Raw genomic sequence first — 17,700 nt, 5'->3', positions numbered from 1 at the left:
CCGACCCTTCGGGCACCCAAAGTAACAGTGTGGGAACAGGAAGAGAAGCTATTGCAAATGATTCTCTGGCTACGATTAGATCGATAACAATAGAACCAGGTGAGAGCAGTCCCACCCAGCTAGACAACAGTGGAGAGGCTCTAGAGGAGGATGTAGTCAACTGCATCAGAGGCTGCGAGGAGGTAAAGTTTGCCTTTGTGACAGTCACATAGGATGTCATTTGTGACTTTGGTAAGAGCTGTTAAACATCATTTTCAGTTCCATAATCAACAACCACATGTATATTTTAGCTTATAACCTCAGGTAAAGTTATTTAGGGCATTCTGGTCACAAAAGTCAGTCAGCCCAACATTGACATGTTAGTTAGTGAGAATGTATCACAGCCTCGGGATACTTGTGTGATGTTGCGCTCCACGAATGCAGCCACAACACAGAAATAAACTGCTGCACATTCCCGAGGCTGAGATATTTCTCTCCTCTCGTTAGAATTTGAAATTTCTCCCAACGTGTTTAATTTTTGCTCAGTAAATAAGCAAGACACGGCAGGTAGATCTGGACCTGGTGCAATTGCAAGTCTACAGCTCACTTTACAGTCACTTCAAGAACACTGCTGTTTTTCCAGAAGTGATAGCTGTCCATCCAACCCAGTCTCCATCCTTGGAGAGCAGGAATACTGGAACAACACGACAAACAGACTTCTTACCTTGTGGGTCAACCTCCTTGGCAATCTTTAGTGCATCTGAGTTGGCAAGGTCCGAGTTTGCTGGAGTAACAGCAAGGATGAGGCAGTTTTCTTTGCTGATAAACTGCATGATCATTTCCTTGATCTGGTGTTCAATATCAGCTGGCTGGTCACCAACTGGCACCTTGGTGATACCCGGTAAGTCAATCAACGTCAGATTTAAAACTAAGAGAAAGGCAAGTGGGAAGGCTGAATTGGGACCAATAATTACAAACAGCCAAACACAGCGAGAAAAAAAAATACTATTCCTGCAAAATACTGAGCCTGATCCTGTCCTCACCTGATAACACAGATAACGTTTCTCACTCAGCAGGTGCAGGCTTGAATTATTGGCAGATCCAAGTGAGCTTCTGGAAAGCTTGGCATTGTTTGTGCAGTGACAGGAGCTGGGACCAGGTGAGAGCTGGTTTGGTTCTGCTTGCACCCTTCTGTCCTGGTGTGACACACTCAACCCAAGGACCACAAAACCCTGAACTCCCAAGGCTGCAGTCATTGGGATTCCAAAAAGCAGCACAGTTATAGCTGTGACTACCTGTTGACACTGCTCCTCCAGGCTTATTGCAGATTCTGGAGTTTACACCTTCCGCACCCCACCACCCCCCCGCCCCACCCACCTTACTTATTGAATTAGTGACAACACAATAAAGAGAGGGAAATCACAGCTTCTGGACATCACTCCTATTCTGCAAGGTCTCAATCTTCACCTCCTAGACCTGGCTCGAGCAGTTTGAAGATCCCACTCACCATGTGGAGAATGTACTCTCAGGTTGATGGGAATTGATGAGATTCCTTTATTGCTCCCTGTAACTCTGTCTGTCTCAGCTTCAATTTCCTGCCGAACCTCATCAAAATCCGTAAATTTCTTCCCTTTGCAGTGCAGAAACTCGGCATGTTCTGCAGGACGAAGCAAACCATTACACAGCTGCAGTTTGAGCCCAAGTACAATGCGAACTCTAATAGAATTTAGGACTCTACAGATAAACACGAGGACTCCAGCCCTTCCAAAACATCAAAGTTACACCGATTGTGTGTCATAATAAAATTAGATTGTTTCTAGAGACACCGATATGGGGATCAGAGCATCGATTGTGCATTAGAGGGAACACCATGTTGGGCGCACTGTTTATTTGTGAGGGCCCAACTAGACTTCAAGCAATCTGGACTACAGTTATAAGTTACTGAACAGTCGCACACACTGCTGCCACAAACCACAGCAATACCCAGAGACACATTTACCTGTCTTTGCATTGATGAGCTGCAGAACGAGCGGCCGGCGAGTGACAATTCCAGAGCCACGAGGAAGGAAATCCCTGAAAAGAGAAAGCAATGAGCATTTCTTGCACTGATTGGCAATTCATGACCATCACCAATCAGAAGTGACTGGACACCTCTACGAGGAGCATCAGGTAGGCGAGAACACACTCCCTGATGCAGTACAGAACAAGAGTTATATTGTCCCTGTGCTCCCGATAACAACATGTACAGTACAGAATCAGGAGTGTATTACCCCCTTACTCTCAAAATACTCATCATTCTACACTGTACATGGTTATTACCCACTCAGTAACTAGACTTCAGAAGCTACAAAACAAATTAAGAGGAAGCAGTACTGGGCAGAACTTGGTTTATGACACCCTTCCTCTGACAGTACAACTTGAGTGATGTGGGGAGGAGGCCACGAGTGAGAGTGGATGTGGGGATGGGGGAGCGTGAGGCTGCGGCTAAGTGTGCACGTGGGGGGAGTTTAATCCCTGTACAGACTGTTACATGGCTTCGTTCACCAATGGACAGTATATAACCAACAGTTTGCTCAGAATGCGGTGTAACATTTGCCACGGCTGCTGTTGATCAATAACAATATTACCACAAAAGCCACATCCCGCTCTGCTCTGTTAATGGATATTCATGTTCAAATGGACCTCTTGCTCCTTGAGCAGCCTGACCAATACTAATCCCTCCCTTGCCTCACCACTAAACCCACTGCCACAGCCAAAACTCCTCCGCCCCACGCCAAAGCCCCTTCCCCACTGCACTACATTGCCCCATCACAAGTTGTTACTCCCCTCACACCTAGAGCAGGCCCATGCAAACCTCAGTGTAGGCCACTGTGCAGCATCTGTCAATGTTGCCCAATCCAATCCCCCAGGCTATGAATTCAAGCGAACAGGGAACAGGCTACACCAGTAGGGGGAAAAAACTGCTGCTGAGCTCCAATTGCTGCAGTTTACACCTTACAGCTCATTCCTTCCCAGCATGGCCTTCTCATGGGCTTTGCTCAACACTCAATCCTCCTCTGTCAATTTCCTGTTATCAACCAGAAATTCATTAAGCCTTCTTTTATCAACAGAATCTCTTCCTGGGCACTGCCCAAAGCAGCAGCAAGCCCAACATTAAACAAGGATATATTTGAGACAGCAGAGGACCAGCTGAGAAGTGACAGCTCCTGAGATGGAGTTGAGCAATATGAGAGGAGCAAAGTCAGATCTGGAGAAATGAGAAGAGGGATTTTAAGTCTTGAATACACCAAAGCAATCTGTAACCTCTCCTTTCAAACTTATGATCTTAAATACATGCCATGTTACCAATCCATCAGTCTGTGGACATAGTTAGCCTACTTTCACTGTTGTTACCCCTAATCATTTTAGACACCTATTTACCTGCTCATCGTTGCTTCTAACAGAAGCCACTCATTCCTGGGATAATTTCACTGGATCTCTGCCACACCCTTGCCAAGGCTAGAACACCCTTTCTGAACCATCGAACCTCAAGTCTCTGTTCTTCTATTTCATTTAAAGTTCTACCAATTTGTGTGTGCGCCTGTCAGAACGGTTACAGCACAAGAGGCCATTCAGCCCGTCATGTCTGTGCCAGCGCTCTGCAACACCAACTCACCCGCCATTTCCCCATATCCCTGCAAATTTTTCTCTTCAGAGAGTTCTCTTTTGAAAGCCACAATTAAATCTGCCTCCACCACACTCTCAAGCACCGCATTCCACATCTTAACCACTCGCTGAGTAAAAAAGCTTTTCCTCATGTTGCCGCTGCTTGTTTCACCAATTATTTTAAATCTGTGCCCTCGAGTTCTCGGCCCATCTGCTAATGGGAATAGTTTTGCCACATCTACTCTGTTCAGACCATAGAAAAATTACAGCACAGAAGGAGGCCATTCAGCACGTCGTGTCCGTGCTGGCCGAAAAAACTAGCCGCCGAATCTAATCTCAGCTTCCAGCACCTGGTCCATAGCCTTGCAGGTTACAGCACTTCAGGTGCAGGTCCAGGTACCATTTAAAAGAGTTGAGGGTTTCTGCCTCCACCGCTGATCCAAGCAGTGAATTCCAGACACTCACCACCCTCTGGGAGAAAAAGTTTTTCCTCGTGTCCCCTTTAATCCCATCAATCACCTTATACCTGTGCCCCCTGGTAATTGACCTCTCCACGAGGGGAAACAGGTCCTGCCTGTCTACTCTATCGAGGCCCCTCAATTTTGTACCCCTCAGCCTCCTCTGTTCTAAAAAAAAAACCCTAGCCTATCCAATCTTTCCTCATGGCTGCAATTTTCAAACCCTGGCAACATTCTTGTAAATCTGAGCGCTCATGATTCTGAACACAGCTAACAAATCTCCTCTCAACCTTCTCTTTCCCAAGGAGAACAGCCCAGCTTCTCCAATCTATCCCTGCAACTGAAATCCCTCAGCCCTGGAACTATTGCCAGGAATCTTCTCTGCACCCTCTCTAAAGCCTTCACATCCTTCCTGAAGTGTGGTGCCCTAACTGGATAAAATACTCCAGTTGAAGCCAAACCAGTGATTTATACAGGTTTATCATAACATCCTTGTTCTTGTACTGCATGGCCCTATTGACAAAGCCCAAAATCCAAGATGCTTTATTAACCACTTTCCCAACCTGCCCTGCAACCTTAAATGATTTGTGCACATATACCCCCAAGTCCCTCTGCTCCTGCAGCCCATTTAGAATTGTTCCATTTAATTTATATTGCCTTTCCTTGTACTTTCTACCAAAATGAATCACTTCACACTAGTCGTCCTGAAGGAGCTCAAAATCTTCTTCAGTTATCCACACTCATACTTGGGTCTTCGTTGCAAATTGGGATGTTGTCTCTCCAATACCCAAAATACTGATTGTCACGCGCCCAATGACCCCTGTACTGTCGACGGCCAAGGCACACTCGGTGGGGGTCAAAGCACATTCCCCAGTTTCACACAAAACACTGGCTGCTCAAAACAAGTTACAGCTTCTGACATTACCTGGCTCAAAATAATTTCCAAGCACACCCATGCGTCCCATGTCTCGCCTCTTTCACAGCCCCGCGCGCCCCGTCTCTCTCGACCCTACCCCCGTTACTCCCTCTCCCCTATCCCCGTCCGTTCCTCTCTCTCTTGCCCCCCCAACCCCCGTTCCACTCTCTCCCACTCACCTATCCCCGTCCCTCTCTCTCTCTCTTTCTCCCCCTCTCTTCCCAGTAGCCCCGTCTCACTCTCTCTCTTTTCCACCGCCCCCAGCCCGTCTCGCGCTCTCTACCCCCCAGCCCCGTCTCTCTCTCTCTCTCTCCCTCTCCCCGTCCCTCTCTCTCTCTTTCTCCCTCTCTCTTCCCCCTAGCCCCGTCTCTCTTTTCCACCCCCCCCAGCCCGTCTCGCGCTCTCTACCCCCCAGCCCTGTCTCTCTCTCTCCCCCCCCCAATCCGTGTCCACCCCCTTTCCCTCCCTTCCCCCCTTGCCCTGTCCTCCCCTCTCTCTCTCCCCCAAAAGCCATCCCTCCGCCTCCCGCTCTCTCTCTCTCTCCTCCCCCCTATCCATGCCCCCCTCCCTCTCTCTCTTCCCCCGAGCCCCGGCTCTCTCTCTTCCCCCTAGCCCGTCTCTCTCTCTCTCTCTCTCTCTCTCTCTTCCCCCCGCTCAGCCGCGTCTCTCTCTCTCCCCCTCCCTCACAGTCCCGTCTCTCTCTCCCCCCTCACCCCCCAGGACCCTGTCTCGCTCTCTCTCCCCCCTCACCACCCCCCCAGGACCCTGTCTCTCTCTCTCTCTCCCCCCTCACCCCCCAGGACCCTGTCTCTCTCTCTCTCTCTCTCTCTCTCCCCCCTCACCCCCCAGGACCCTGTCTCTCTCTCTCTCTCTCTCTCCCCCCTCACCCCCCAGGACCCTGTCTCTCTCTCTCTCTCTCTCTCCCCCCTCACCCCCCCAGGACCCTGTCTCTCTCTCTCCCCCCTCACCCCCCAGGACCCTGTCTCGCTCTCTCTCCCCCCTCACCCCCCCCCCAGGACCCTGTCTCTCTCTCTCTCTCCCCCCTCACCCCCCAGGACCCTGTCTCTCTCTCTCTCTCTCTCTCTCTCTCCCCCCTCACCCCCCAGGACCCTGTCTCTCTCTCTCTCTCCCCCCTCACCCCCCAGGACCCTGTCTCTCTCTCTCCCCCCTCACCCCCACCCCCCAGGACCCTGTCTCTCTCTCTCTCTCTCTCTCACCCCCCAGGACCCTGTCTCTCTCTCTCCCCCCTCACCCCCCAGGACCCTGTCTCTCTCTCTCTCTCCCCCTCACCCCCCCCCAGGACCCTGTCTCTCTCTACCCCCCTCACCCCCCAGGACCCTGTCTCTCTCTCTCTCTCCCCCCTCACCCCCCAGGACCCTGTCTCTCTCTCTCTCCCCCCCCTCACCCCCCAGGACCCTGTCTCTCTCTCTCTCCCCCCTCACCCCCCAGGACCCTGTCTCTCTCTCTCTCCCCCCTCACCCCCCCCCCCCAGGACCCTGTCTCTCTCTCTCCCCCCTCACCCTCCAGGACCCTGTCTCTCTCTCTCCCCCCCCTCACCCCCCAGGACCCTGTCTCTCTCTCTCTCCCCCCTCACCCCCCCCCCAGGACCCTGTCTCACCGCCCTCACCCCCCAGGACCCTGTCTCTCTCTCTCCCCCCTCACCCCCCCAGGACCCTGTCTCTGTCTCTCTCTCGCTCTCTCCCCCCAGGACCCTGTCTCTCTCTCTCTCTCTCTCTCTCCCCCCTCACCTCCCCCCCCAGGACCCTGTCTCTCTCTCTCTCCCCCCCCTCACCCCCCCAGGACCCTGTCTCTCTCTCTCTCCCCCCTCACCCCCCCCCAGGACCCTGTCTCTCTCTCTCTCCCCCCTCACCCCCCCCAGGACCCTGTCTCTCTCTCTCTCCCCCCTCACCCCACCCCAGGACCTGTCTCTCTCTCTCTCCCCCCTCACCCCCCAGGACCCTGTCTCTCTCTCTCTCCCCCCTCACACCCCCCCCCCCCCCCAGGACCCTGTCTCTCTCTCACCGCCCTCACCCTCCAGGACCCTGTCTCTCTCTCTCCCCCCTCACCCCCCAGGACCCTGTCTCTCTCTCTCTCGCTCTCTCCCCCAGGACCCTGTCTCTCTCTCTCTCTCCCCCCTCACCCCCCACAGGACCCTGTCTCTCTCTCTCTCTCTCTCTCCCCCCTCACCCCCCCCCAGGACACTGTCTCTCTCTCTCTCCCCCCTCACTCCCACCCCCCAGGACCCTGTCCCTCTCTCTCTCCCCCCTCACCAAACCCCCCCCCCCCCCCCCCCGGACCCTGTCTCTCTCTCTCTCCCCCCTCACCCACCCCCCAGGACCCTGTCTCTCTCTCTCTCCCCCCTCACCAAACCCCCCCCAGGACCCTGTCTCTCTCTCTCTCCCCCCTCACCCCCCCCCCCCACGACCCTGTCTGTCTCTCTCTCTCTCCCCCCTCACCCCCCCCCCCCCCCCAGGACCCTGTCTCTCTCTCTCTCCCCCCTCAACCCCCCCCAGGACCCTGTCTCTCTCTCTCTCCCCCCTCACCCCCCCCAGGACCCTGTCTCTCTCTCTCTCCCCCCCCCCTCACCCCCCAGGACCCTGTCTCTCTCTCTCTCTCTCTCACCCCTCACCCCCCAGGACCCTCTCTCTCTCCCCCCTCACCCCCCCCCCCCCCCAGGACCCTGTCTCTCTCTCTCCCCCCTCACCCCCCCCAGGACCCTGTCTCTCTCTCTCTCCCCCCTCACCCCCACCCTCCCCCCCAGGACCCTGTCTCTCTCTCTCTCCCCCCTCACCCACCCCCAGGACCCTGTCTCTCTCTCTCTCCCCCCTCACCACCCCCCCCCAGGACCCTGTCTCTCTCTCTCTCCCCCCTCACCCCCCCCCACGACCCTGTCTGTCTCTCTCTCTCTCCCCCCTCACCCCCCCCCCCCCAGGACCCTGTCTCTCTCTCTCCCCCCTCAACCCCCCCAGGACCCTGTCTCTCTCTCTCTCCCCCCTCACCCCCCCCAGGACCCTGTCTCTCTCTCTCTCCCCCCCCCCTCACCCCCAGGACCCTGTCTCTCTCTCTCTCTCTCACCCCTCACCCCCCAGGACCCTCTCTCTCTCCCCCCTCACCCCCCCCCCCCCCCAGGACCCTGTCTCTTTCTCTCACCCACCCCCCACCCAGGACCCTGTCTCTCTCTCTCTCTCCCCCCTCACCCCCCCCAGGACCCTGTCTCTCTCTCTCTCACCCCCCTCACCCCCCCCCAGGACCCTGTCTCTCTCTCTCTCTCCCCCCTCACCCCCCCCAGGACCCTGTCTCTCTCTCTCCCCCCTCACCCCCCAGGACCCTGTCTCTCTCTCTCTCCCCCCTCACCCCCCAGACCCTGTCTCTCTCTCTCCCCCCCCCCCCTCACCCCCCAGACCCTGTCTCTCTCTCTCCCCCCCCCCCTCACCCCCAGGACCCTGTCTCTCTCTCTCCCCCCCCCCTCACCCCCCAGGACCCTGTCTCTCTCTCTCTCCCCCCTCACCCCCCAGGACCCTGTCTCTCTCTCTCTCCCCCCTCACCCCCCCCCCCCAGGACCCTGTCTCTCTCTCTCTCCCCCCTCACCCCCCCCCCAGGACCCTGTCTCTCTCTCTCTCCCCCTCACACCCCACCCAGGACCCTGTCTCTCTCTCTCTCCCCCCTCACCCCCCCCCAGGACCCTGTCTCTCTCTCTCTCTCTCCCCCCTCACCCCCCCCCAGGACCCTGTCTCTCTCTCTCTCTCTCCCCCCTCACCCCCCCCCAGGACCCTGTCTCTCTCTCTCCCCCTCACCCCCCAGGACCCTGTCTCTCTCTCTCTCCCCCCTCACCCCCCCCCCAGGACCCTGTCTCTCTCTCTCCCCCCTCACCCCCCCCCAGGACCCTGTCTCTCTCTCTCCCCCCTCACCCCCCCCCAGGACCCTGTCTCTCTCTCTCCCCCCTCACCCCCCCCCCAGGACCCTGTCTCTCTCTCTCTCCCCCCCCTCACCCCCCCCCCAGGACCCTGTATCTCTCTCTCTCCCCCCCCTCACCCCCCCCCCCCCCCAGGACCCTGTCTCTCTCTCTCTCCCCCCCCTCACCCCCCCCCCCAGGACCCTGTCTCTCTCTCTCTCCCCCTCACCCCCCCCAGGACCCTGTCTCTCTCTCTCTCCCCCCCCTCACCCCCCCCCCCCCAGGACCCTGTCTCTCTCTCTCTCCCCCCCCTCACCCCCCCCCAGGACCCTGTCTCTCTCTCTCTCCCCCCCTCACCCAGGACCCTGTCTCTCTCTCTCTCCCCCCTCACCCCCCCCAGGACCCTGTCTCTCTCTCTCTCCCCCCCCCTCACCCCCCCCCCCCCAGGACCCTGTCTCTCTCTCTCTCCCCCCCCTCACCCCCCCCCCCCAGGACCCTGTCTCTCTCTCTCTCCCCCCCCTCACCCCCCCCCCCAGGACCCTGTCTCTCTCTCTCTCCCCCCCCTCACCCCCCCCCCCCAGGACCCTGTCTCTCTCTCTCCCCCTCACCCCCCCCCAGGACCCTGTCTCTCTCTCTCTCCCCCCTCACCCCCCCCAGGACCCTGTCTCTCTCTCTCTCCCCCCTCACCCCCCCCAGGACCCTGTCTCTCTCTCTCCCCCCTCACCCCCCCCAGGACCCTGTCTCTCTCTCTCTCCCCCCCCTCACCCCCCCCCCAGGACCCTGTCTCTCTCTCTCTCCCCCCCCCTCACCCCCCCCCCAGGACCCTGTCTCTCTCTCTCTCCCCCCTCACCCCCCCCCAGGACCCTGTCTCTCTCTCTCTCCCCCCTCACCCCCCCCAGGACCCTGTCTCTCTCTCTCTCCCCCCCCTCAACCCCCCCCCCCCCAGGACCCTGTCTCTCTCTCTCTCTCCCCCCTCACCCCCCCCCAGGACCCTGTCTCTCTCTCTCTCCCCCCCCTCACCCCCCCCCCCCCAGGACCCTGTCTCTCTCTCTCTCCCCCCCCTCACCCCCCCCCCCCAGGACCCTGTCTCTCTCTCTCTCCCCCCCCTCACCCCCCCCCCCAGGACCCTGTCTCTCTCTCTCTCCCCCCCTCACCCCCCCCCCCAGGACCCTGTCTCTCTCTCTCTCCCCCTCACCCCCCCCCCAGGACCCTGTCTCTCTCTCTCTCCCCCCTCACCCCCCCCCAGGACCCTGTCTCTCTCTCTCTCCCCCCCCTCAACCCCCCCCCCCCCAGGACCCTGTCTCTCTCTCTCTCTCCCCCCTCACCCCCCCCCAGGACCCTGTCTCTCTCTCTCTCCCCCCCCTCACCCCCCCCCCCCCCAGGACCCTGTCTCTCTCTCTCTCCCCCCCCTCACCCCCCCCCCCAGGACCCTGTCTCTCTCTCTCTCCCCCCCCTCACCCCCCCCCCCAGGACCCTGTCTCTCTCTCTCTCCCCCCCCCTCAACGCCCCCCCCCAGGACCCTGTCTCTCTCTCTCTCTCCCCCCTCACCCCCCCCAGGACCCTGTCTCTCTCTCTCTCCCCCCCCTCACCCCCCCCCCAGGACCCTGTCTCTCTCTCTCTCCCCCCCCTCACCCCCCCCCCAGGACCCTGTCTCTCTCTCTCTCCCCCCTCACCCCCCCCCAGGACCCTGTCTCTCTCTCTCTCCCCCCCTCACCCCCCCCCCCCCCAGGACCCTGTCTCTCTCTCTCTCCCCCCCCTCACCCCCCCCCCAGGACCCTGTCTCTCTCTCTCTCCCCCTCACCCCCCCCCAGGACCCTGTCTCTCTCTCTCTCCCCCCCCTCACCCCCCCCCAGGACCCTGTCTCTCTCTCTCTCCCCCCCCTCACCCCCCCCCCCAGGACCCTGTCTCTCTCTCTCTCCCCCCCCCCTCACCCCCCCCCCCAGGACCCTGTCTCTCTCTCTCTCCCCCCCCTCAACCCCCCCCCCCCCAGGACCCTGTCTCTCTCTCTCTCTCCCCCTCACCCCCCCCCAGGACCCTGTCTCTCTCTCTCTCCCCCCTCACCCCCCCCCAGGATCCTGTCTCTCTCTCTCTCCCCCCCCCTCACCCCCCCCCCCAGGACCCTGTCTCTCTCTCTCTCCCCCCCCTCACCCCCCCCCCCCAGGACCCTGTCTCTCTCTCTCTCCCCCCCCTCAACCCCCCCCCCCAGGACCCTGTCTCTCTCTCTCTCTCCCCCCTCACCCCCCCCCCAGGACCCTGTCTCTCTCTCTCTCCCCCCCCTCACCCCCCCCCCCAGGACCCTGTCTCTCTCTCTCTCCCCCCCCCCCCAGGACCCTGTCTCTCTCTCTCTCCCCCCCCTCAACCCCCCCCCCCCAGGACCCTGTCTCTCTCTCTCTCTCCCCCCTCACCCCCCCCCAGGACCCTGTCTCTCTCTCTCTCCCCCCTCACCCCCCCCCCAGGACCCTGTCTCTCTCTCTCTCTCCCCCCTCACCCCCCCCAGGACCCTGTCTCTCTCTCTCTCCCCCCCTCAACCCCCCCCCCCAGGACCCTGTCTCTCTCTCTCTCCCCCCTCACCCCCCCCCAGGACCCTGTCTCTCTCTCTCTCCCCCCTCACCCCCCCCCCAGGACCCTGTCTCTCTCTCTCTCTCCCCCCTCACCCCCCCCCAGGACCCTGTCTCTCTCTCTCTCTCCCCCCTCACCCCCCCCCAGGACCCTGTCTCTCTCTCTCTCTCCCCCCTCACCCCCCCCCAGGACCCTGTCTCTCTCTCTCTCCCCCCTCACCCCCCCCAGGACCCTGTCTCTCTCTCTCTCCCCCCTCACCCCCCCCCCAGGACCCTGTCTCTCTCTCTCTCTCCCCCTCACCCCCCCCCAGGACCCTGTCTCTCTCTCTCTCTCCCCCTCACCCCCCCCCAGGACCCTGTCTCTCTCTCTCTCCCCCCCCTCACCCCCCCCAGGACCCTGTCTCTCTCTCTCTCTCCCCCCTCACCCCCCCCCAGGACCCTGTCTCTCTCTCTCTCCCCCCTCACCCCCCCCCCAGGACCCTGTCTCTCTCTCTCTCTCCCCCCTCACCCCCCCCCAGGACCCTGTCTCTCTCTCTCTCTCCCCCCTCACCCCCCCCCAGGACCCTGTCTCTCTCTCTCTCTCCCCCCTCACCCCCCCCCAGGACCCTGTCTCTCTCTCTCTCCCCCCCCTCACCCCCCCCCAGGACCCTGTCTCTCTCTCTCTCTCTCTCCCGCCCCTGGGCCTCCCACCTGCCGACGAAGTTCTCCAGCACCGAGCTTTTGCCGGCGCTCTGTCCGCCCACTACGGCGATCTGCGGCAGGTCGAGGTTGCAGCTCTGACCGATGGAGCTGAAGGCGTCCTGCAGCTTGTTGACCAGCGGGATCAAATCCTCCATCCCCCGGTTCCCCATTGCGCGGCTCCGGGAATCACTCACTCCCACCGCCTGCGGCCCGCACTTCCGCTCCCACCCCGCTCTCTCAGCCCGGCACCGCCGCCCATTGGTGGAGTAGCTATCAATCATTTCTACGCAACCAATCAGACCGAGCTACCCGGAGGAAGGCCGGGCTCTCTCTCCTGGCAATTCCACAGACTCATAATCTCATTGGGTTATTTTGTCCGTCAGTCACTTCAGTTCTCAATCCGATTGGATTGATCAGACGTCAATGTTGAATTATTCACGCCTCCTCCGTCACTCATTGGCTTATGCCTGTTGTCAATCATCCACTTCCGGCCTCTGATTGGGGGAAGTGAGTGGGAGGAAACTATTGTCCCACCTTACTCGCTGTTGACTGACTGTTCCTCCATGTCAATCATCAGTACTCAGAGCTGATTGGAGAATAATGAGGTCACCTGGAAACATGCTCTCGCCCGCTCCGAATTGTCGGTTGTTATAAGGCAGCAAATACACAGGCTGTGTGTACACCAGTATACAGGCAGCATGGTACATACAGCAAGCAATGAGTACAGAAACAAATGCAAAATATTCATCCTCAATGATGGGGGAGCTCAGCACATCAGTGCAGAGGAAGTTGGCACAGTGGCGCATTGGTTAGCACCGCAGCCTCACAGCTCCAGCGACCCGGGTTCAATTCTGGGTACTGCCTGTGTGGAGTTTGCAAGTTCTCCCTGTGTCTGTGTGGGTTTTCTCCGGGTGCTCCAGTTTCCTCCCACAGCCAAAAGACTTGCAGGTTGGTAGGTAAATTGGCCATTGTAAATTGCCCCTAGTATAGGTAGGTGGTAGGAGAATATAGGGACAGGTGGGATGTGGTAGGAATATTCTTCTTCTTTGACCTCCTTGTCTCGAGAGACAATGGATATGCACCAGGAGGTGGTCAGTGGTTTGTGAAGCAGCGCCTGGAGTGGCTATAAGGCCAATTCTAGAGTGACAGACTCTTTCACAGGCGCTGCAGATAAAGTTGGTTGTCGGGGCTGTTGCACAGTTGGCTCTCCCCTTGCGCTTCTATCTTTTTTCCTGCCAACAGCTAAGTCTCTTCGACTCGCCACACTTTAGCCCCGCCTTTATGGCTGCCCGCCAGCTCTGGCGAACGCTGGCAACTGACTCCCATGACTTGTGATCGATGTCACAGGACTTCATGTCGCGTTTGCAGACGTCTTTAAAGCGGAGACATGGACGGCCGGTGGGTCTGATACCAGTGGCGAGCTCGCTGTACAATGTGTCTTTGGGAATCCTGCCATCTTCCATGTGGCTCACATGGCCAAGCCATCTCAAGCGCCGCTGACTCAGTAGTGTGTATAAGCTGGGGATGTTGGCCGCCTCGAGGACTTCTGTGTTGGAGATACGGTCCTGCCACCTGATGCCAAGGATTCTCCGGAGGCAGCGAAGATGGAATGAATTGAGACGTTGCTCTTGGCTGACATACGTTGTCCAGGCCTCGCTGCCGTAGAGCAAGGTACTGAGGACACAGGCTTGATACACTCGGACTTTTGTGTTCCGTGTCAGTGCGCCATTTTCCCACACTCTCTTGGCCAGATTGGACATAGCAGTGGAAGCCTTTCCCATGCGCTTGTTGATTTCTGCATCTAGAGACAGGTTACTGGTGATAGTTGAGCCTAGGTAGGTGAACTCTTGAACCACTTCCAGAGCGTGGTCGCCAATATTGATGGATGGAGCATTTCTGACGTCCTGCCTCATTTCTTGAGGCTGATGGTTAGGCCAAATTCATTGCAGGCAGCCGCAAACCTGTCGATGAGACTCTGCAGGCATTCTTCAGTGTGAGATGTTAAAGCAACATCGTCAGCAAAGAGGAGTTCCCTGATGAGGACTTTCCGTACTTTGGACTTCACTCTTTGACGGGCAAGGTTGAACAACCTGCCCCCTGATCTTGTGTGGAGGAAAATTAGTATAAATGGGTGGTTGATGGTTGGCACAGACTCGGTGGGCCGAAGGGCCTGTTTCAGTGCTGCATCTCTAAATAAATAAATAAACTGAAGCATTTGCAGCAATCTTCAGCCAGAAGTGCCGAGTTGATGATCCATCTCAGCCTCATCCTGAAGTCCCCAGCATCACAGATGCCAGACTTCAGCCAATTCCATTCACTCCGAGTCATATCAAGAAACGACTGAAGGCACTGGATACTGCAAAAGCTATGGGCCCTGTCAACATCCCGCTGTTGTACTGAACACTTGTGCTCCAGAACAAGCTGTGCCCCAAGCCAAGCTATTCCAGTACAACTACAACACTGGCATCTACCCAACAATGTGGAAAGTTGCCCAAATATGTCCGGTGCACAACAGGCAAGACAAGTCCAGTCCGCTGAATGACTGCCCCATCAGTCTACTCTCAATCATCAGCAAGGTGATGGAAAGTATGGTTGACAGTGTCATCACGCAGCATTTACTCAGCAATAACCTGCTCACAGATGCTCAGTTTGGGTTCTGCCACAGGCACACAGCTCCAGACCTCATTACTGCCTTTGTCCAAACATGGACAAAAGAGATGAATTTCAGAGGAGGCGAGAGTAACTGCCCTTGACATCAAGGCTGTATTTGACTGAGTGTGGCATTGAGAAGCCCTAGCAAAATTCATGTCAATGGGAATGATGGGGAAAACTCTTCTGAGCTGCACATTATTCTATTAACACTCTCTCTGAACTAATGCTTTGTCTTTCACCACAAGCATTAACCCACTCTTTGCCTTTGTCCCAGGACAGCTTTGTCATTTAATCTCTCCTGCCCTCTGCCCTATCACACATCTCCCTTTTTTTTTATTCATTCATGGGATGTGGGCATCGCTGACTAGGCCAGCATTTATTGCCCATCCTTAATTGCTCTTGAGAAGGTGGTGGTGAGCTGCCTTCTTGAACCGCTGCAGTCCATTTGGGGTAGGTATACCCACAGTGCTGTTAGGAAGGGAGTTCCAGGATTTTGACCCAGCGCCAGTGAGGGAACGGCGATATAGTTCCAAGTCAGGATGGTGTGTGACTTGGAGGGGAACTTGCAGGTGGTGGTGATCCCATGTATTTGCTGCCCTTGTCCTTCTAGTTGGTAGAGGTCGTGGGTTTGGAAGGTGCTGTCTAAGGAGCCTTGGTGCGTTGCTGTGGTGCATTTTGTAGATGGTACACACTGCTGCCACTGTGCGTCGGTGGCGGAGGGAGTGAATGTTTGTGGATGGGGTGCAAACAAGCGGGCTGCTTTGTCCTGGATGGTGTCGAGCTTCTTGAGTGTTGTTGGAGCTGCACCCATCCAGACAAGTGGAGAGTATTCCATCACACTCCTGACCTGTGCCTTGTAGATGGTGGACAGGCTTTTTTATTTTTTTTATTCAGAGATACAGCACTGAAACAGGCCCTTCGGCCCACCGAGTCTGTGCTGACCATCAACCACCCATTTATACTAATCCTTCATTAATCCCATATTCTGACCACATCCCCACCTTCCCTCAATTCCCCTACCTATACTAGGGGCAATTTATAATGGCCAATTTACCTATCAACCTGCAAGTCTTTGGCTGTGGGAGGAAACCGGAGCACCCGGCGGAAACTCACACAGTCACAGGGAGAACTTGCAAACTCCACACAGGCAGTACCCAGAATTGAACCCAGGTCACTGGAGCTGTGAGGCTGCGGTGCTAACCACTGCACCACTGTGTTGGGGTAGGCGGTGGCGCAGTAGTATTATCACTGGACTAGTAACCCAGAGACCCAAGGTATTGATCTGGAGGCTTTGGGGAGTCAGGAGGTGAATTACTCACCTCAGGATTCCTAGCCTCTGACCTGCTCTTGTAGCCACGGTCTTTATATGGCTACTCCAGTTCAGTTTCTGGTCAATGGTAGCCCCAAGGATGTTGATAGTGGGGGATTCAGCGATGGTAATGCCATTGAATGTCAAGGGAGATGGTTAGATTCTCTCTTGTTGGAGATGGTCATTGCCTGGCACTTGTGTGGCGCGAATGTTACTTGTCACTTATCAGCCAAGCCTGGATATCGTCCAGGTCTTGTTGCATTTCTACACGGACTGCTTCAGTATTTGAGGAGTCACGAATGGTGCTGAACATTGTGCAATCATCAGCGAACATCCCCACTTCTGACCTTATGATTGAAGGAAGGTCATTGATGAAGCAGCTGAAGATGGTTGGGCCTAGGACACTACCCTGAGGAACTCCTGCAGTGATGTCCGGGAGCTTAGATGATTGACCTCCAACAACCACAACCATCTTCCTTTGCGCTAGGTATGACTCCAGCCAGTGGAGGGTTTTCCCCTTGATTCCCATTGACCTCAGTTTTGCTAGGGCTCCTTGATGCCATACTCGGTCAAATGCTGCCTTGATGTCAAGGGCAGTCACTCTCGCCTCACCTATTGAGTTCAGCTCTTTTGTCCATGTTTGAACCAAGGCTGTAATGAGGTCAGGAGCTGAGTGGCCCTGGCAGAACCCAAACTGAGCGTCACTGAGCAGGTTATTGCTAAGCAAGTGCCGCTTGATGGCATTGTTGATGACACCTTCCATCACTTTCCTGATGATTGAGAGTAGGCTGATGGGGCGGTAATTGGCCGGGTTGGACTTGTCCTGCTTTTTGTGTACAGGACATATTTGGGCAATTTTCCACATTGCAGGGTAGATGCCAGTGTTGCAGCTGTACTGGAACAGCTTGGCTCGGGACATGGCAAGTTCTGGAGCACAGGTCTTCAGTACTATTGCCGGAATATTGTCAGGGCCCATAGCTTTTGCAGTATCCAGTGCCTTCAGTCATTTCTTGATATCACGCGGAGTGAATCAAATTGGCTGAAGCCTGGCATCTGTGATGCTGGGGACTTCAGGAGGAGGCCGAGATGGATCATCAACTCAGCACTTCTGGCTGAAGATTGTTGCAAATGCTTCAGCCTTATCTTTTGCACTGATCTGCTGGGCTCCCCCATCATTGAGGATGGGGATAATTGTAGAGCCACCTCCTCCAGTTAGTTGTTTAATTGTCCACCACCATTCACGACTGGATGTGGCAGGACTGCAGAGCTTAGATCTGATCCGTTGGTTATGGATCGCTTAGCTCTGTCTATCGCATGCTGCTTACGCAGTCTGGCACGCAGATAATCCTGTGTTGTAGCTTCATCAGGTTGACACCTCATTTTGAGGTATGCCTGGTGCTGCTCTTGGCATGCCCTCCTGCACTCTTCATTGAACCAGGGTTGGTCTCCTGGCTTGATGGTAATTGTAGAGTGGGGGATATGCCGGGCCATGAGGTGACAGATTGTGGTTGAGTACAATTCTGTTGATGGCCCACAGCGCCTCATGGATGCCCAGTTTTGCATTTTTAGATCTGTTGAAAATCTATCCCATTTAGCACGGTGGTAGTGCC

The 17,700-nt window shown here is 56.8% G+C and overlaps 1 protein-coding gene across 9 annotated transcripts in view; it reads right to left on the bottom strand.

The window, feature by feature from the left end:
- Positions 1–12,360, bottom strand: part of dnm2a (dynamin 2a) — a 75,045-nt gene extending 62,685 nt beyond the window's left edge. For 7 of the 9 annotated variants that reach the window (XM_068021374.1, XM_068021368.1, XM_068021370.1 and 4 more), the window contains exons 1-4: positions 12,139–12,359; positions 1,979–2,052; positions 1,487–1,636; positions 704–907 (exon numbers count right to left, since the gene is read on the bottom strand). In XM_068021374.1, the coding sequence (XP_067877475.1) occupies positions 704–907; positions 1,487–1,636; positions 1,979–2,052; positions 12,139–12,299 (589 nt within the window). In that variant the 5' untranslated portion in view covers positions 12,300–12,359. Of the gene's footprint in view, positions 1–703; positions 908–1,486; positions 1,637–1,978; positions 2,053–12,138 lie in introns of all 9 variants that reach the window. The other 2 variants (XM_068021375.1, XM_068021371.1) reach the window with 2 other exon arrangements.
- Positions 12,361–17,700: the final 5,340 nt, after the last annotated feature.

The sequence above is a fragment of the Heterodontus francisci genome, chromosome 43, assembly GCF_036365525.1.
Source record: "Heterodontus francisci isolate sHetFra1 chromosome 43, sHetFra1.hap1, whole genome shotgun sequence".
Taxonomy (NCBI): Eukaryota; Metazoa; Chordata; class Chondrichthyes; order Heterodontiformes; family Heterodontidae; genus Heterodontus; species Heterodontus francisci.
The sequence above is the reverse complement of the archived record's forward strand: the minus strand, read 5'-3'. Positions and strand labels throughout refer to the sequence as shown.